This window comes from Marmota flaviventris, chromosome 3 (assembly GCF_047511675.1).
Source record: "Marmota flaviventris isolate mMarFla1 chromosome 3, mMarFla1.hap1, whole genome shotgun sequence".
NCBI lineage: Eukaryota > Metazoa > Chordata > Mammalia > Rodentia > Sciuridae > Marmota > Marmota flaviventris.
In genome coordinates, this window is record NC_092500.1 from 162,931,843 (window position 1) to 162,952,517 (window position 20,675).

Below are 20,675 nucleotides of genomic sequence, written 5' to 3' on the forward strand. Positions count from 1 at the left end.
TATTCCCAGAAGAGCAAAGAGCGAACTTTTCTGCAGAAAATACCACACACGTTGCTTTTTTTTTTTTTTTTTTAATCTGGAAGACTCAGACTTGTTGGATAAATGACTCAGTACAGCAGACTTCTCACAAAAACTGTTACTGATTTACTATGAGTGTTGAGACTGGTAGAGGCTTGTGGAGTGGGTACATTAGAGGCCAAGGAGAGCCTCTCTGCTTTGGGGTGCTCCTTAGAATTTTGTAAGGAAAGGGGGGTTCTACTATTTAGAGTAAGTTTTCTTAAAAGTCACGTTTTTGCCGTCAGACCGTCTTGGTCAGCGGTGCTTTCTTGATGCCTTCTCCACAGCTGGACGGGGTTGGGCACTCTTCCTTTACTCCCTGGGAAGGGAGGCGGCAAAGGGAGTCAGTAGTGGTTGGAGTCCCCAGGCAGCTAGCTGGCTGTGTGGCCAGGGACAAGTCACATGGCTTCTGTACTTGTCTCTGCTTTGCATGGTGCAGATCATGACTGAAGATGGATGAGTCAATGGGAACAAATCACTCCGAACTGAGTGTGGTGCAGAGTAGTTCCCAGGAGTGTCAGCCATGAGGTGGTGAAGGAAGAACAAACCATGCGAGGAGTTCTCATCTCTGAAGGGTTAAGTCAACCTTTTGAGGTGACCAAGGCCTGAGACCTCCACGGTGAGAGCTTGCCATCGTGATTCATCTTCTAGATAGGGCCTCAGGCACGTCCCAGAGCCTCTCCCCGAATACTCCCCTTGATGCAGAAGGAGTTGAAGAAAGCATTGAGTAGAAGGCGCCATTGGTGAAGGCAGCGCTGCCTCCCCCCCCATCCCCCCAGTACAAGACTTCCACTGGATACTCTGTGCACTCGGGGTCCCACAGGCTGCCACTTGGAAGCTTGGTCTTCTAGAAGCCTTTTCTTCCTTTATTCACTCCCTTCTCCAGGCAGGAGGCCGTGTAGGACTTTGAGATCCCTGAGCTGCAGAGCCACGTCCCTTTATGAATGTGGTCTTTTGCCCCTTCTCTTGCCATGTTCTGGGGGTGGCTCAAGAGGCAGGGGATGCAAGACACAGCACAAAAAGAAGGGGAGATGCCAGGGCAAAGTGGGGAGGGGCAGTCCTCAGGCACTGGCAGCTCAGCAGGAGCTATGAGGTGCCACAGCCTGAAGTCTCTGGGTCCTCAAAAAATGAACCCCGAGCTCAGGAGAGCAGGAGAGGGCCCTGGGGCATCATGCCACGCCCATCCAGACCACACAGAAATATCACTGAAAAATGCACACCCTCTTTAAGTCGCCAATGGAAAAATGAACACCTGTGTACCCACATTTTGCCCGTTCCCAGGAAATGGCATGAGCCCAGTGGCTTAGAAACCACTAGAGTGGGAGAGAAGGACCCAGAGCCATTGCTAACTCACCCTGTAACCTTGGGCACCTACCCTTTGTGCATTAGTTTGCTCATCTACAAAGTGAGGATGATGCCAATGGTGAGTGACACTAAGAAGCAACACAGCTCTCCATGACACGGGCTGGCAGGTTTTTTTGAGGATAACAACAGCATCTTGTTGTGGGATTGCCGTAAGGATTAAATGAGGCAATACATATTTTGAGTTATTATTTGTGATCTTTCATTTGATCTTTAAATACACATTTTCCAGGTGCAGGAAGTACATGTTACAGACGTACACCTGGTGGTACTTCAGAGAAAAGTGACACGTGTCCCTTGTTCCCGTGTTAGCAGTTCTCAGACTAGAGACTGTGGCTGCACAGAAGTGTCCTAGAGAAGGAAGCTTTTGATTCAATTGTAAGAAAAGCATCCGTTAGAACTTTTTGGGGGTGTATCTTCCAAGTGGTAGATGCAAAGGGTGTTAAAGAAAATAAAGGTGGTAATCACCTTCTGGGATTCCCAGGGGAGCAGAGTAAGGAGAGAGTCACGGCAGAATGTACAGGGAATCCAAGGACAGAGCTGGCATCATCCAGGTGAGTGCACAGGTGGAGGCAGGAGCCAGGTACATGGCATGCCCAGGGGAAACTGAGTCTTACTCAGATACTTCATGCTGTGGGGTTGAATCTTGGAGAACCAGCAGTTTCCCGGGAGGAGCTGTGGAGAAGGGCACCCCACTGATGTGCCCTCTTCCTGGGTAGCATTACTGTCCCTTGGATTTCCTGCTGGGGTTTCTGAGTTACTTCAAGTCTCTTGGGGTCATAGTGTGAAAATTAGTTCTCCTAGGCCTTTCCTGGGCAAAACCATCACTCCAGAGAGGTCTAGAGCTGCCCAGTTTAGTGCAGTAGCCTCTGACCACTTGGTTTTTTCCTATCAACATTAATTAAAAACAAATAAGATTACAGTTGAGTCCCTAAGTCCCACTAGCCCCATTTCAGGTGCTCAGTAGCTACATGTGGCTGGGGGTTACTATGTGACCAGTACAGATGGCATTCCACCATCGCAGGCGTTGCTGTTGAATGGTACTGTTCTAGGGTGAGCCCTGGTGTCACGCAGAGGGGAGGGAATGGGACATTTCTCTCTGCTCACCCTCAACTCTAGCTGTTATAAGCCTCTGTTCTGGGGTTCAGACCTCCAGGAGCTGGGCCTCCAGCTCTGCCCTAGGCTCTTCAAGGTCAGGTGCTGTCCCTGAGACTTTGCGCCATAGCCCCACCACTCTCTGCCTGGATTCAGCTCTAAATTAGACAGTCTTTTCCTGGGTGAAAATCTGATTCATCACAATGACGAAATAAAAGAAATTTCTCATTTACCCCTTTCCTCTAGCACGGAAATCCCCCGATGACCTTGGGTGGGTTTGGTTCCTGTGACGTGTAAAGAGCTGGTAGAGGGAGGCTGTGGGAGTGCCTTGGCCGTGAGCTTGTAGGATGAATTCCACTGCTTCAGAATTCACAGTCATCCAGGGGGCAAATGAGCGAGCATAAATAGTAACTGCAGGGAGCTCGCCTGCACCCACAGCAATTAAGACCTGACACTGGAGTTGGCATTGCACTTTATAACTCCCAACCTGCTCAGGCATTCGAGTTAGCCACTGCAATACCCTAAATGCACCCACAATTTATGATAAATTGTCCATCAACCTGTGTCTTCAGATGTGCCAACAGAAGGTGCTCCGTAGGAGTAGAAACCCTCTCATAAAGCAAGAGGAACTGAAAGAAGCCCTGCTTGCATCATTCAAAGCCTGGTCCCTGGGGCCACTCACCTTTGAGCTGGCCCTCTCTCCTGTGGTGTACCAGGAAGCTCCTTTCTGACCTGGGATTTGCTGCAAGATTATTTTATTGTGTTCTGGAATCTCGGGAGATTAGATAGTGCCAAGATACTGTGTAACAGGTGATAATTACTGAGATTAGGGGGCTTACGGGCAGTTTGATTTACAGTTACTGTGTGGCCTGATTTTAGGAGGAATTTGACCTTAGCCCAGGCGTGGTTATCATTTTCCAAAATTGCTTTCATTTTAGGAGTCCAAATCCATCTGGATGACATCCAGATGTTATAAATTACGACATCTGCTCCATCTGCCAAAGGAGCTTGGGTCTTCAGAGTTAGCTTGTCAGAACATCCGGGAGGAGAGAGAGAGATGATTTCCAGGGGCTTGTCTGCCCTCTCATCATGGTTTATCAGGTCCTCCATTCTGAAGGGAGTTTTTTTTGTTTTGTTTTGTTTTAATGTCAGTGAAAAATATCCCTGCTCTCTCAATCTAATATGGTGTCTTCAAACCTGTGTCACATGCAGTCCCTGTACAGGCTGGTCACCTGTCACCTAACTTTAACTTATGGTTGTCATTTGTAACTTATCAGTGGAACCAGCTGTTTAGGGAGGTGGAAAGGACCCACAAGAGCAGCAGCTATGCACGTGGGGACTCAGCTGTCATTGGAGCCCCTGAGATGGTGAGCTTCTGAACCAGGAGGCTCACTTGGTGTCAGCGGGGCTGACAGTTCCCAGTGGACCATGTCTCATCAGGAAAAGATATGGGATGGATGGGTCTTGTGCATTGGTGGTCCTGCTGGGAGTCAGTGCCACAGAGCTCAGCCTCTAGAAGAGAGGCCAAGGACCTCCTTTTCAGGGCTCTTTCCTTTTAGGCCTTTCTCCATCCCCAGTTCTTGTCCTGAGCTTTCATGCTGGCTTTGCCTTGGGGACCTTGACCTGTGTCCTCTGGGATGGTGCATGGGAGAAGAGCGGGTGAGAGAAGGGCTGGTGGGTGGTCTTGGTTGGGGGGCAACAGGGAACTCCTGCACCTCTCGTTAAAGGTCAGTGTACAGAAAGGAGAGCAAAGTGGTTTTACTTGACCTTGTTCTCTGGACGATTAGGGTTCACTTCTTAATTAAGTCCACTACTAATCAGATCACCCATTGCTTTTCCACGAGGAGGAGAGGTTTTATTTGGTTTCCTAATAATAAGGGGCTGAGAATCCACAGGGAGCTGACTGTGGAGCAGGAGAAGTCAAAAGCTTCTGTCTCTGAATTGGAAAAGGACACCGGGGAACACTGCTCCTCCCTCCAGAGTCAAAGCTGAGGAGCTCAGCAAGCAGATGTGTTGGCGCTGCTCCTGTGTGTTCTGAACAGATACGACATTATCTGCTCACCGAAGAATTACAGTAGGAATGAGAACTTTGGGATACGAATCAAACCTCATGAGTTTGGACTAGCTGGGGAAAAGATGGGAAAAGAGAGGAATCCATTAGGCATTTAAACTGTTTTTCTCTATAAAACCTCATATATGTGCATACACACATATATCCATACACACACGAACATAGATATATACATATATACACATATAAATGTATATAGAATAGGTTATTCCTTTGGGTATATATATATATATATATATATATATATATATATATATATATATATATATATTAGCAAGCCCTCTTCCGTTAAATGTCAATGGATATGTACATTTAGGAGTGGTGACAGTTTTTTCCCATTTTCATTATTTATTATTATTTTAATTGTATATATTTATATGGCATGTTGTAATAATTCAATATACACATGCAAGGCATGATGATCCAATCAGGCTAAAAGTTTTGCTTAATGTGTAAATATTTATGAGGAACAGCATGACACGTATACAATATGTACTGATCAAATGAGATAATTTTTCTGTCTCCTTATCCTTACTTTGTGTTTGGAATCTTTGAAATATTCTCTTCTAATTACTTAAAAAATATATCATAAGTGGTTGTGAATTATAGTCACTCCGCTGTAGCTTTAGAACACTAGAACTTGTTTCTTCTATCTGTGTTTTTGTACCTGTTATCCCACCTCCCCCATCCCCCTTCCCTATACCCTCTGGTAAATGATTCTTCACTTAAGTCAACATTTTTTAGCATCCACACATGAGAAAAAATGTGTGGTATTTGTGTTTGGATGCTGGACTTATTTTATTTAACATTTAACATATTCCTCCAGTTCCATTCATTTTGCTGTAAATGATAGATACCATTCTTATCATGAATACTGTTTTGAATAATATTCCATTATATTTCGGTTTTTCTGTCCATTCACCCATTGATTGACATTTAGGTTGATTCCATATCTTGTTAACTTGACCAAATTTCAGTTAAGTTTCTCCATTCCCTGAAGGGCGCTGAACTTTGACTTGCCCACAGGTTAAACAAACATTGGAACACAAAACACTCTCCCAGCTAACCTCAAGGAAAGGGACTTTCTGCTGAAAGGCTTGGTCACAGTGCCATACTTGATTCTTTTTTTTTTCTTTTTAATTTTTAGTTGTAGATGGACATAATACCTTTATTTTATTTATTTATGTGATGTGATGCTGAGGATCAAACCCAGAGCCCCACACATGCAAGGCAAATGCTCTACCACTGATTCACAACCCCAGCCCACCATATTTCATTCTTTCTAGACTTGTTAACTACTTTCTATTAGGAAGAATTTCTAGAAGCCGGACATGTGCAGATCTTATGGTCAAGGTGTTCCCCAATTGCAACAATCTTTTTGAGACGTAATGTTAGGTTGGTCGTTTATTTGTTGACTTTTTATTTTTTTAATGAATGAGCTCAGTGCAATGAACTTTCCTCTTAACACTGCCTTCATAGTGTCCCAGAGATTTTGATATGTTGTATCAGAGTTCTCATTTACCTCTAAGAAATATTTTTATCTCCTCCCTGATGTCTTTTGTTATCCATGCGTCATTCAATAGCATTTTATTTAGTTTCCAGGAGTTGGAGTAGATTCTATTTTTTATTTTATCATTGATTTCTAATTTCATTCCATTATTTCTGATAGAATACAGGGTAGTATCTCCTTTTTATTTTTTGTATTTGCTAAGACTTGCTTTGTGGCATAACATATGGTCTATTTTACAGAAGGTTCATGTGCTGCTGAGAGAAAAAAAGTGTATTCACCTGTTGATGGATGAAATATTCTGTATATGTCTGTTAAGTCTAAATTATTGATTGTATTATTGAGTTCTTTGGTTTCTTTGTTTAGTTTTTATTCGGAAGATCTGGCCAGTAGCGAAAGAAGTGTGTTAAAGTCACCTGGTATTATTGTGTTGTGGTCTATTTGATTCTTGAAATTTAGAGGAGTGAGTTTGATATACATGGATGCTCCATTGCTCAGGGCATAGATATTTATGATTTTTATATCTTGTTGATGTATGATTACCTTAAGCAGTATGAAATGACCTTCTTTATCCCTTCAGACTATTTTCGGTTTGAAGTCCACTTTATCTGATATGAGGATGGAAACCTCTGCTTGTTTACTGGATCCATGTGAGTGGTATGTTTTCTCCCATCCTTTCACCTTCATCTGTGGATGTCTTTTCCTGAGTCTCTTGAAGGCAGCAGATTGTTGGTTTTTTTTTTTTTTTTTTAATCCAACCTGCCAGTCTGTGTCTTTTAATTGATGCATTTAGGCCATTAACATTCAGGGTTATTATTGAAACATGGTTTGTATTCCTGGTCATTTTGGTTTATTTTTGGTTTTTAACTTGACTTGGTTTCTTCTTTGATTGGCTTTTCCTTTAGTGTAGTTCCTCCCTTTGCTGATTTTTCATTGTTGTTTTTCGTTTTCTCCTCATAGAATATTTTGCCGAGAATGTTCTGCAGTGCAGGCTTTCTTGCTGTAAATTCTTTTTTTAAAATATTTTATTTTATTTTTTTAGTTTTCGGCGGACACAACATCTTTGTTTGTATGTGGTGCTGAGGATGGAACCCGGGCTGCACGCATGTCAGGCGAGCGCGCTACCACTTGAGCCACATCCCCAGCCCAGCTGTAAATTCTTTTAACTTTTGTTTATCATGGAGGAATTTTATTTTGTCATCAAATCTGAAGCTTAATTTTGCTTCAGATTCTTGGTTGGCACCCATTTTCTTTGGAGCTTGATATATGTTGTTCCAGGATCTACTAGCTTTGAGGGTCTGGGTTGAGAAATCTGCTGAGACCTGAATTGGTTTGCCCTTATATGTAATCTGAAACTTTTCTCTTGAGGCTTTTAAAATTCTATCCTTATTCTGTATGCTAGGCATTGTCATTGTAATGTGACTTGGAGTGGATCTGTTGTACTTTTGTGTATTTGATGTCCTGTAAACCTATTGTATTTGATTTTTCCAATTCATTTTTCATGTTTAGAGAATTTTCGGATATCATTTCAACTGAAGAGACTGTGGTGCATTCCTTTGGTTTATATCTCTGTGCCTTCCTCTATCCTGATAATTCCTAGATTTGGTCTTTTCATGTTATCCCATAATTCTTGGATGTTTTGTTCATGGTTTCTTACCATCTTCATTGTGTGGTCATCTTTATTTTCAAGATTACATATTTTGTCTACATTGCCGTAGGTTCTGTCTTCCAAGTGATCTAATCTGTTGGTGATGTTTTTTATTGAATTTTTCTATTTATTTTGATTTATTGTTCCCTTCATTTCAAGGATTTCTGTTTTTTGTTGTTGCTGTTGTTGTTTGTTTGTTTGTTTAAAGGTACTAGGGATTTAACTCAGGGCATTCAACCACTGAGTCACATCCCCAGCCCTTTTTTATATTTTATTTAGAGACAGGGTCTCCCTGAGCTCCTTAGCACCTCACATTGCTGAGGCTGGCTTTGAACTCTTGAACCTCATGCCTCAGCCTCCTGAGCCACTGAGATTACAGGCATGCACCACTGTGCCCAGCCCTATCTCTTTCTTGAAGTAATATTTGCTACCTGTATTTGCTCTCTTATCTCTTTGTTGGAGTGATCAATTATTGCCTGTAATTGCTCTCTTATATTATTCTATGCTTCACAGATCATTTTAACTTTGTACGTTCTGAACTCCTCTGACATTTCATCTACTGTGCTGTCCATGGATTCTCTTATTGTATCATCTTGGTTTGTTTGGGGCATTTCCTTCCCTTGTTTTTTCATGTTGCTCATGTGTCTTCCTCTTTAGCTGTGTGGGTCTGAGGTATTACAGTTTCTACTCTATAATCTTGTAGTCCCTGAAGGTTATCAATGTCTCACCTCTGGTGTAACCAGGTCTGGAGGGACCTTGGTGATGGTCTTCCTGGTCCTGGCTATTCTGCCTGGACAGAAGCTGGCAGGACAGCCACACGTTGGTAGATTGAGGCACTGTAGGGTGGTTGGTCTCCTTCTCCGCGCATCAGGCTGGGGTTGGTCTGCTCCGCCTCCTCTGCGAGTGGGGCCAGGGAGTGGTGACAGTTTGAAGCACTTACAGATCTGGGCCTTCTGGTTGTGTCTCTAACTTGATGACTCTCCTTGACCAGGCGGTCTCAACCGCAGCACTATTAACACTTTGGGCTGGACAATTCTTTCTAGTGTGAGGCCATCCTGTGCATTATAAGCACCCCTGCCTCTACCCACTGGATGCCTTATAGAACCCCCACCTGTCACAACCAAAAATGTCCTCTCAGACATTGCCAGATGTCACCGTGGTTGAGAACCACTGTTTTAGGTCTATTCAGGTCTGATCACTCCCCAGGCCTCTGAGTCCTCATCAACAGGCTGTGGTGGCCTGAGGAGAGATCTTTAAGTCCCCTCCAGATCTGACACTGCTAGTACAACCATCAAGGTATCCTGCCAGACCCTCACAGGCTGCTATAAGTAAGTCCCTAAATGTGCTTTTCCTAAAGAATGCTCTCATTTATACTGTCCCTTTACCTTATGATGTATCCCTGTCCAGTTACCAAATACCGTATTCCTAAGATGCCCCAAACACACATAAAATGGCTCTGATTTTTATCCAACTAAACTTTATCCACACAGCTGCATTGAATAGGGGAAAGCTTGGGAAATGCTTTGGCTGAAATACCTGCTTCTCTTCCCTCCCACAGGAATTCTCACACTAAAGAAAGCCAACGAACTCCTGAGCACGGGCCTGCCCGGCACTTTTCTGATCCGAGTGAGCGAGAAGATGAAGGGCTATGCCTTGTCCTACCTGTCGGAGGAGGGCTGCAAACACTTCCTGATAGATGCCTCTGCCGACTCCTACAGCTTCCTGGGTGTGGACCAGCTGCAGCATGCCACCCTGGCAGATTTGGTGGAATATCACAAGGTGAAGTGATTCAGAAACTTAATTCGCCTTGTGAATTATCTTCCCGCAGCAGCTCTAACCAAGCAAGGCAATTACCAGGGGAAAAAATGATTGAGACAAGAAACGTGGGGATTAGTCTTTGATAACTCTCATTCTTAATTGCATTTCCTTTATCGTGGAACCAAGTTCCTCCTCAGATACTCGGGGAGACCCCCCTGGGCAGAGAATACAAGAGATGCTAACAAATTGTGCACATATCGATCATATCTCAAGAGTCTTAAGTCAGAATTCAAACCCTAAAGGGAAAGAGTGTGTAGATGAGAAAAATCTCTTTTAAGATCATCATAAACTAATGAAGCTTTGTACAAATCAAGGGCAGAGGGGTGGTGTCCCCTGAGGAGGTAGGAAGGGCATGTACCTCATAGCCCAGCTTAACTCTGTGCCTTTTGATTGACAGGAGGAGCCCATAACTTCCCTGGGGAAAGAACTGCTGCTCTACCCTTGTGGGCAGCAGGATCAGCCACCTGACTACCTGGAGCTCTTTGAGTGACACTGTCCATCTAGGTTATCCTACAGTCTCTGACTGGGCTTTCCTGAACAGACACACTGAAACAGACATTTGTGTGTGAAGCCAACCCCGCAGCAGAGCCAATACCGATCAATGGAACATGTCCCCAGAGTCCTTGTTGAAATCTCTCTTCTGCACAAATGCTGGAGTTTAATGTCAAGGGAAAATTATCTCTGCCTTATCTGCACTCTAAAAGGAACAGGAGATGACGTACCATGAAGGATATGATGTCCATGTCTGTCAGATGAAGTGAACAAAGAAGAAACTGAAACCTTTTAGGAATTAAGGTGTACTTCAAAAAACAGTAGCTCCTATGAACTATTTTGTGACGTCTACATTCTCTCTTTGTATAATCTCAAAAGATCTCAGGGTCTTGTTTAATGAAGTTCCATCTTAGCTTTGGAATGCTGGCCAAAAAGTCCTTACTGATGGCTGAGAAGACAGTCAAAACACATCTCCTTACCATGCACGTTGGAGACTGAATGTAAGAGACAGAAAAATAGGAATTATGAGTGTAAATTGAATAGGAAAATTTAAAATGTAGGATGAGAGACTTAGCATGTATAAAATACATCTGGACTATAGGAAAGTGAGCAAATTTCTGTGAGTTTGTTTCTGTATTCTGGGGACAAGGGACAGCACTTGCTCTGCCTGCTTTGGCTCCGAGAGTGCACTAGAAAGAATGAAGCACAGTCACATCTAAGTTGTCATCTATTGATGGTGCACAGACAAGAACAGAACACGTGAGCTATCTGGATACTACTTGAGGATACTACTCCTTCTAGGTTAAAAGAGAAAAAATTCAAGACGTAAATTTTTACAGTTGCCACCTTCCATAAAGGACTCTTTCCTAATGAACTTGAGTTGGAACATTTGGCCTTCACACATAGCTATATTGGGGCTTCTGCCATTTGGTGCAGGGAAGACACAAAAATTATTTTGGGTTATGTTGGTATATATAGCCAGGGGTCTCTTTACTTTCATTTTTGTCAAGTACACAGTAAATGCTTTCATTGCAGGCTGCAATGCACATGTCTTTCTTAGAACACAAGTTTTCCACAATTGTATCTTTTTTTACAATTGTATCTTTAAACAACACTTCTGTTTGAATTGTGTTGTTCTCTTCCTTAGGAGTAGCTATAAGTCTTACTTAGATTTCTCTTCTTTGCCTTCTGTTTTTGTGACTACTCCTCATTGTTTTTATCTGTCTCTTCTTTCTGGTGCATTTTAGGGGAGCTGATTATCTGTCCTTTCTACGTGAGAGACTGATTTTTCTGCAGTGTTAATTCTGCTGTGTACTGCATCCAGTGTGGATGTTAGTACCAGGACTACATTTCCTGGTTCCTTGCTATCCTTCCCTCTCTCCCTATGCAGGGATCTTTAGACTTTATACCACTGCCCTAGATTGAGAACTATCAAGAGGCTGAAATGATCAAAGTATTCTCATTTTAATGTATGATATAAACATTAGAGAGACCCCAGCAGAATTGGGTTTGGCTCCTGCCTATACCATTAACTAACTGTGTGGAATCTTAAAGCAGAAAATTTACTAAGTCTGGACTTCAGCTTCTTCATTTATAAAATAGATGTTACTAAAGCCACTTGGGTTCTGAGGATTAGAAGAAAAAATATGCTATGTGCCTGGCAGAGAGAAATTGCTGCATAAATGGCAGTTATTCCCAGTGAATTGTGGATTCAACAAAGCCAGCGTCCATGTGCTCCTGGCCTCCCCTACATTAGCTCAGTTTATACCACCAGTGGGCTCTGTATCCTACCATTTCCTGGAGTTTCTAGGGTGATATTAAAGGGGAGAGGGAAACTTAAAGTGTAAGGGATGTCCTGATGATCTATAGAAGACCTTAGCTAGTCGATCTGCAGAGAACGGCTCATACAGTTTGCATCTGCAGTGGCAGGGAGGTGGGGGTGTTTTCTTTCTTTTTTTAAAATTTTGTACCAGAGATTGAACTCAGGGGCACTCGGCCACTGAGCCACCTCCCCAGCCCTATTTTGTATTTTATTTAGAGACAGGGTCTCACTGAGTTGCTTAGTGCCTCACTTTTGCTAAGCCTGGCTTTGAACCTGTGATCCTCCTGTCTCCGCCTCCCCAGAGGCTGGGATTACAGGTGTGAGCTGCTGGCCCAGCAGAAGGGTCGTTTTCTAATGTTTTTGACAAGGCCCAAGTTAGCAGGGACCAGTGTTCACCCCCAAATTGGCCATTAACAAACTGACTCAGTTGCCCAGGGATTCCTGATCACAAACCCCCGAGTGTCTGTCTTCTTTTTGAGCAGGAGGCATTACTTTGGGACTTATTCTTCCTGTCTTCCAACAGTTCAGGCAGTACCAGGGCTAAGTCTAGTGACCAGAAATGGGGCAAGCCCCATCACCTGTCAGCTTTTCTTCAGTTGAAAGGACGTTCCTTTAGGTAGTCTTCCCACCTCGTGAGTTAAGATCCCAGTAACGCTCCCCATCTCTGAGCCTCAAGAACCAGGCAAAATGGCCAATGTCTTTTCTTTGGGGGGCTATCCTCATCATGTGGCCATAGGCCACTCCTACGATTGCTGACAGCCCCACATGCTAAGGGTGGAGTTTTACACAGTTCTGTTTGAGGCTTGTAACTAGAAGAAAGAAATAGTTGTTAAATAAAACTTTCCTTCAGTTTTTGGATTTGAGTGTCTTTCTGGATTTTTTCTTTTTATAATTTTAATTTTTAAAATCCTTTTCAAATAAGCTTTAACACCCTAGCAGGCAGATGATGTTTATTGTTGTTTTTAAACATGGCTGAAGGGTGGGTTTGTAAACTGCAGAAAGTCAGAGCCAAGGTGGAGGGAGCTTCTTGGAGTGTACTTACCTTTTGTGTGTGTGTGTGTGTGTTGGGGATTGAACCCAGGGCCTTGTGTATGAGAGGCAAACACTCTACCAACTGAGCTATGTCCCCAGCCCCTGGAGTATACTTATCTTCTTTCAACCTAAAGTGTCTGGCTGCCAACTTGATGAGGAGTAAGGGCTACATTTAGTTCCCCCAATCACCCACACCAGGTGGAAGGACACTGGGTGAGCCCTGGGCAGAGGCCACTGTGGGTGGCCCGGGCCTCCCAGAATCTAGGCTGACAGCGAAGGAACACAGCCCGCTTCTCTCCCCAGAGTGTCCTCTGCCTTCCATGGCTGTGACTGTCCCCTGGCACCCTCCTTAACCCCTCCCCACGGTCCCTGTCTGCCTTCTTGTTAGAGTTGCCCATAAGCCAGAAACAGCCCAGGGGACCCTGGGTTTGATTCAAAGGCTCAGTAGAGCAAAGACATTTTGAAAGGCACCTCTGCGGACGGGAAGGAACATATTCTGTGTTGGAAAAAAAAATACACACACACACACACACACACACCACCCCAAACCCCCAACCAACTGGCACAGTCCCCACAGTTTTTGGCAGGAACAGCAAAGCCCTAAGCCCTGCCAGGAGAAACAGCTTTGAATTAAAATATAAAGGTAATCAGAATATGGATCACACAAAGCTGCCAGGTATTTGATGTGTGCTGGGAATAAAACACACCTACCCCACTAAAGAGCAGCCCAAGGTCATTATCTCTAATCAGCACCTCTCACAAACAGATCAAGTCTTTTTTTAAAAAAACAGAAGTATTCCCACCTGCTCTCCCCTCTGACTCAAGACCGTCTTCAAATTTCACCTCTTGGAATCCTGCATGAGTGCTTCAGTCCCAAGTGGAGCAGAGATTACTGCAGATAGATGGAGGTGCAGGGGGCTTGGCTACTCAACTGTCCGGACGGCAGATTAACAAGTTTCATTCCTCTCTAGGTTTCTCAGGTGGGGCTGAGGTGCAGGTAAAGGTGGGATGGGCTCTGGACTTGCCCCAGGCCAAAGCTCCTCCCCGTGGAGCTTCAAGCCCTTCTGGAGCTTGAGGTGGGACACCGACAGGGAGTCCTGGAGGCAGCTGGTTTGTGGTGGGGCCTCTGGGGAAATTCCTCCATGTTTCTGAGCCTCAGTTTTCTGCCCCTGGAAGATGGAAGTCATGATCTCCCTTACCTTAGAAGGTTGGTATGATGAACAGAAGGTTCCTGACTGAGCTCCTTGTTTCAGAAACACCAAATGCATCCAAACTGCCCGGGGGGAACAGCAGCTCCAAATCACCCCATGTGGAAGTCGAGGTAGAAAGGATCCATTATATTTTACATTTACATTAACTTTTCTTCACACACATGGATACAGTTTTCACAATGACAAAAACAAAGGACCACAGCATACATGATGTTCTCATCATCCCCAATGCATGGCCTGTAACGTCTTATTACATCCAAGAAGTGCTGGGCATCGCGAAAAGCTTAGCAGACACTTGCCAGATACGCAGTTGTAAATAAGGGGTGTGTGTTGAGTACGAGACCTAAATACCTGCCGTGTGCCTAACAAGTCCTACTGCTTCATCCCTATGGACTCACCAAACTTTACAAATGGATGACATACTCGTGATAGCCTTCATCACCCTGAACGAGGAAACAAGATATGGGAGACTTTGAGTGACTCGCTTAAGATCATGTAAGTTGCAAGTGGAAGAGCTGGTCTTTGAATCCTGGTTATCTAGCTGGAGAAGCCACGATATTAGCTACCACACTGCACTGAATCCTGGTAAGAGTAGATAAAATTAGATAACAGAGGATTTTTCCTGAAACAAAAATTAGTAGTTAGGTTACGTGCAGCTAGGTGCAAGTCCTTCATCTCTGACGTATGGAAACAGTAAAGTTGACCACATTTGTGAATACAAGGGGGCAGGGATGGAAAGTAGAAGGTTGGAGGGAAAACAGCACAAGGAGGTCCAGGTGTCACCCAAAGGCAGTGGTGTTGGTAAATACTTAACAACTGGCTGAGACTGTCATGGAGGGAGGAGCTGAGAAGAGGTACCTACTGGCTCTCTCACGTGGTGCATGGGTACTGTTGCTTGGAGGAGACCCCCCAGCTCAGCGACATGCAGGGCTGGTTACCAGGCAATTGACAGGAAGCAGGAACAGTGGAGATGCAGAGTTGAAAGGGGCCTTCCACCCAGTGCCTCCTGGTTCTGCAGGCCAGTTTCTTGACTGCTTTCCTTTGTTGTGTAAGTTTAAATTCCTGTCTCCTGCTCATGCTCCAATGGGCCCTTCTCCAGCCTTCCTGATCCATGCCTTAGGCAGGCCAGGCGGATAGATCATGCACACAGATTCCTTGGTGGGCCTCTCTTCTTTTATAAAACCGCACTACCTAGCTAAGCTTTAAAAATTGAATATATTTTCTCTTCAGCCATCCTCAGAAACTTTAAAAGCCTAATTCATGAACACTGTCCTGGGCGTCTGCAACATACAGTGTAGTCAAGGATGAAAGTTTGTTTAGCCCACAGAGTGCAGCCTACTCTGCACCACCCGAGGCACTTAAACTTGCTTAATTCCATGACCAAGTATTTGATCACCATCTTTGCTGGAAATGTAACCTCCTGCCCCTGGGAGAATATGGTCAAGAGGATACAGGTCCATCAGCACCCATCTGGCAGGACCACTGCTGAGACAGATGTGTGTGCCCTGAAGTCTCTGGTATCACCACAGTGTGTGAAAATACTCAGGGTGGAAAGGGGCCTTGGAAATAAACTCAAAAGGGCAAGTAAAACATATACAGAATCCAGGCTTTTCAATATATCCTCTTCTCTCTCTAGTCTGGTGGTTCTCAATCAGGGGTGATTCCCAGGGGACATTTGACAATGATTGGAGACACTCTGATTGTCTAAACTGGATGGGAGATATTGGTGGCATCTAGTGGGTAGAATCAGGTAGGGACACTGCCTAATATCCTACAATGCACAAAACCTCCTCCCAACCCAGAAAAGAGTTATGCAGCCCAAAATATCAGCAGTACCAAGGTTGAGAAGCCCTGATCTACATGTACAATTTTCCCCCAAACAAGATATGGTATTTTTACTCCAAGAAAAAAAAATCAAATCCACAAGTTGTGTTTTATTAGCTGTTCAATGCCACCTTCCATTCATATCTTGTGTTTTAATGAAATTTTATGAACTACCAGTACAAATCAATACAATTTTTTTAACACACTAACAGCTTGAATGTTCTTGAAGCCTTTAAACAATGAGTTTACTGTGGGCAAACAGAAGGCAAGGAATCAGAGAGATAATTAGCTCATGCATCTGGTGCTGGCTAATAAATAAATAATTCTCACATGGATGTAGAAACCACTCAATGTTAACTGTATTTATTTTTAAAAAATAGTTTGAAACTGTAATCAAATGCAATTTTCAGAAGCATCTTGGTGATTGGGTAGAACTGCTTAATTTTAAAAATAATTAAGTGACTTCCACCTAGCCCGGGGTGAGTGAACATGTAGCAAAAACGTCCATCTCGCTGGGTTCTGGCAGATGGATTGATCTTTCACAAAATATATATTTCTGTATTTCTTCTTATGGAATCCAGAAACCAGGAAAAGCACCCTGCTTTGAAAAGAGATTGTTTGGTTCATAACTTTGGTTTATTGAAACAGGTAAGAAAGTGGTCCCCATTTCCCCTGTGGAGGAAATGTGTCCTCTGACTTTTAGATATCCCAAGATATCATGAGTCTGAGTGAGTTTCCTTTTCCATTATGGTGAAAGTGTCCTTCAGTTTTCCTCCAGTGTTCAGTTGCTCCTCTTAGGATATACTCTTCAGATAAAATTTATGCCTCTTTCTCTCAGTAGCCCCAGACCAGGCCTTCCCAATGTCTCAAGGCCTGCCGCCCCGTGCCCGACAGGACCCGCATCTGAAGTCCCGGATGTGTTGTCAATCTCTGAACTGAAAAGTTCTCCTAATGCATCTCAAAATATCTTCTCGAAAATGTAACATATGCTACTTTGTGCTTCCTTAGTAAGGCTTGCAAGTCGGTAATTAAATTAGCAGAGTATAACTTGCAAGCAAAAAAAAAGTGCATTTGTAAATAAAATAAACAGAGATGGTTAAAAGGACATCCAAAAGACAAGCAGATTATTTGGGGTTAATCTTGAGGGGAAATGATATGATATTTATGGTTTCTCCTCTGGTTCTTTTGATCTTGCTCACTGTTCTCATAAGGGAGAGCAGAGATCCACATTTCACAAGGTCTCCTCTGCTGCCTTCCAATACTCCAGCCTCCGTAGAAACTAGAGCCTGACTAGTATAATCATTCATACGAGGAGAAATGTGCCTTTCATTCTAATAAACTTTTTACAAAAGTGGGCTTAATTCATGAATATTTCAATGAGCAGAGAAAACAACAGATCTCATTTTGTTGTAAACATCATCAGAACCTCCACACCAGCAGGCTTATCTTCTCATAACCATTCTGCCTTTGTCAGACACTTCTCAGGGTGCATCTGGGCTACATTTGCAGGCAAAGTAGTGATTGGAATTCCTGTTGCATAAAGCCAAATAGAGAGAAATTGGAGGCTTTCTCCTCCGGTCTCTTTTGCTCATCAGATTCTTTCTTTCATCCTTTATGGAAGTCTCTTCCTTGTGCAGCCACTCTTTGGGGGAATTGCAAAAGGAGAAAAGAAAACGTCTCCCACCATCCATCCCTGGAGTTCATGTCTTCTTGCTGCTTGTCTTCTGTTTGCGAAGGTGAGCCTCTATCTCATGCCGGAAGACCAGCATCCCCAGCTGCCCGTGCGACGCCTCGTTCATGGCCTTGGACTGCATGCACATCTTGTACTGCTCGGGGGTCAGCTCGTCCATACAGCGCTTCTCGTGCCAGAGGTGGAAGAGTCCCCGCACGGGCGTCCGCACCACTATGAGGTTGCTGTGGAGATACTTCCGGTACAGGTGCACATCCTCTCCACCCCAGCCTTTGATGTCCAAATCAAATCCACCTGTGGGGAGAGAACACTCTGTTCAGGCATGGGCCGCTCTGATCTATCCCGGCTTCCCTGAGGGGCACAGCCACAGAACTTTGCAAGAAGAGGGGTGTGCTTCACTGCCCCTCCAAGTTACCAGAGCACCCATCTGGGTCAGAGGCCCTGGAAATGCCCAACAGGGAGATGACCTTCATGGCAGACAGCACCAAGCTCTAGAGATAACAAGACCTGCAGCAGAATCTCGAGCATCTGTCGGCTTGGAAGAGCCATCAGCAATACTGATGAGCAGCCAGGATGAAGTGCTTCAGCTTTCCAACTAGAAACCTCCCCTGCCCACACAGGCAAGGTGGAGTGAACCTGGATTGCAGTGTGGAAAAACCAGGCCCACAAAAGCACTCTTCCTTTTCCTGGGTTACGGTGGCCCTGACCTTCCCTGTGATTTCCCCTCACGCTGGGGATGTCAGTCATCTTGAAAGGGCCGGCCTCACAGTTCCCAGTTCTTCTTGAAAATATTGTTTTCACGTATAAGGAATGCCTTTGGCAAAGTCTGCCACTATTGGCCAAAGCCTCACCTTTCTTAACCTATGACCCGCCCCCCATCCCAAGCAGGAAGCACTGGCCTTCTGTCTTGGTTCTTGTCTCACCTGAGAGATTTACTCACCTCAAATCTCACAGCAGAGACGGGATCTCAATATCCCTTCTCAGACATTCTCATGGAGCCTCTTTATTTCCTGTTCAGGGCTATTGCTGGAACCCCAAGGTGGGGCTCAGGTATCAGGTGGGGAGGGTAGGGAGCCACAACCAACCACCCCCTGGCTGTGTTTATGAGTGACTGTGACCCCTCAGTGGGCACAGGCAAAGGAAGGGGACCAATGATGAGTCGGGGGGTCAGAATTTGTGTGCTGATTCTCTTGGAAGCTGCCACTTACCCTCTCGAATTTTAGATTTTTTTATCCTTAAATGAAATAAATATCATAACCAAATAAGCTAGTAATGTAAGGGGCTGGTAGCTACAATTGATTTATTACTATTACTATTATTATTTGTTAAATACTAGGTGCAAAAAAAGACACGGGAAAGTTCAGGAAGCCATCTGTGAAAAATCAGCTTGTAACCAGGGAGATTTTAGGTTTAACCTTGGGAACTATCTGTGGCATTCCCACGCAATAGATTGCCCAAGGCACATGACCCCTATCTTCACTCTGCTAGGAAGACCTCTCATGGTCGCTCTGGGGATGGGTGTTGGGAACTGGACAGCCCACTGTTAGCCATTTTTAGAGAAGAACGTTCTATGGAAGGACTTTGATGTCCCCTGATATAAATAAAGCAGGTGTGGGCTCCATTTTGCCATAGTACAGAAGCTCGATCCCTGTGACCTGCTAGCCCGTCCTGTCCTGCCCCTGCTTTTTGAAATTATTTTCTGTGTCCTGGGGTTTTCTCTTCATTCTATGTTTCCTAGGTTTTATTTCTCATCCAGCCCATTCCACTGAGGGGAGCCCCATTTCCACTGCCCACGCAGGACGTGGGCAGGATGCAAGTAAGTACAAGCTTGCCAGGAATGGGGTCTCACCAGGTCCCACAGGCTCTGAGGTTACAGGGGTGGCTTCCGGAGGAACAGCACCCTCCCCAGCCTGCTGTGCTTCCTGTTTTTCAAGCTCAGTGATGTCCATCTTTAGGAGAATCCAAAATGATAAACATATACTGAGTCCAAATATGAAAGATCCAAGAGGAGAATGCAATATGATAAACGTATTGATATGAATCCAAAATAGATACACACGTGCGTCCACACAATCATCTCTGTATACAGTGCGAGGAAACAGAGTTCCTTGGAATGGAAATCTTTAGCTACATTCCCAAAATATCATTTTGGGGGATTTGAATGGACACAATCAAAAAGACACCAAAGAACACCTGTTGTCAGTTGCTGAGTATCCTCAGCAGCTGCCACTCAGGGACCAGCACCTCTTAGGGGACGTGACTTCAGATGGTTTGGTTTTATCACTTTTTTTTTTTAATGCTAGGGAGGGAACCCAGGACCTGTGCATGCTAGGCAAGTGCTCTACCACCGAGCCCCACCCAGCCCTTCTTTTAAACCTGATGGTTTCTCTGGGTTCTAGGGTCCCTATAGCCCATCAGAATCTGCTCTGAACAAGACAAACCTACAAAACAGGGGCTGCTCCTGTACCTTGGTTTTAAAACAGGAAGCTCTAGGGTTTGGGCCTGAGAGGGAGGAGACTGGGAGGGAGAAAGACAGAGCTCCGGGGAGGACTGGGGGAAGGACCCCAGGGCCAGTTTCTGGCCTGCTCCTTCTTAACCTAGTCATCTGTAACCCACATTCCAGTCCCTCCAGAGGCACATGTGAAAGCACCACTAAGGGGGGGGGGAGGTATTTCCAAGGGGGACAGGACACTCTGTGTCCTCATCCCAGCTACATCCCACTGTGAAACCCCAGGAAGTCCCCTTGCCTCTGGTAACTCTGGTCCGCACAGCTGGAACCTGAGGGCCTTTCCTCTCTGTGCTCTGGAATCCCACAGGTGTGTGTGTGTGTGTGTGTGTGTGTGTGTGTGTGTGTGTGTGTGTACTGTACACATGTGTATGAGCATCTGTGTGACTATGGGCTTGTGAGTCATGTGCAAGTGGACAGCAGCTACACACTCTGTCAGGGTTTGACGTGACATCTGACATCTCTAAGAGTTCAGCAGAGAGAAACCTGGGTCCCTTCTCGCAGGATTTTCCTAACTTTCTGGTTTCCCTCCGGCCCTTA

General features: G+C 44.6%; 2 protein-coding genes across 6 annotated transcripts in view; one reads left to right on the plus strand and one right to left on the minus strand.

The window, feature by feature from the left end:
• The window catches only part of Sh2d4a (SH2 domain containing 4A), a 65,909-nt gene extending 53,179 nt beyond the window's left edge, over window positions 1-12,730 (plus strand). For all 5 annotated transcript variants that reach the window (XM_027927235.2, XM_071610552.1, XM_027927236.2 and 2 more), the window contains 2 exons: window positions 9,299-9,519; window positions 9,956-12,730. In XM_027927235.2, the coding sequence (XP_027783036.2) occupies window positions 9,299-9,519; window positions 9,956-10,048 (314 nt within the window). In that variant the 3' untranslated portion in view covers window positions 10,049-12,730. The remainder of the gene's footprint in view (window positions 1-9,298; window positions 9,520-9,955) is intronic.
• A 3,299-nt stretch (window positions 12,731-16,029) lies between these two features.
• Window positions 16,030-20,675, minus strand: part of Csgalnact1 (chondroitin sulfate N-acetylgalactosaminyltransferase 1) — a 313,956-nt gene continuing 309,310 nt past the window's right edge. Inside the window, exon 10 of the mRNA XM_027927004.3 lies at window positions 16,030-17,923. Within this exon, the coding sequence (XP_027782805.1) occupies window positions 17,640-17,923 (284 nt within the window). The 3' untranslated portion in view covers window positions 16,030-17,639. The remainder of the gene's footprint in view (window positions 17,924-20,675) is intronic.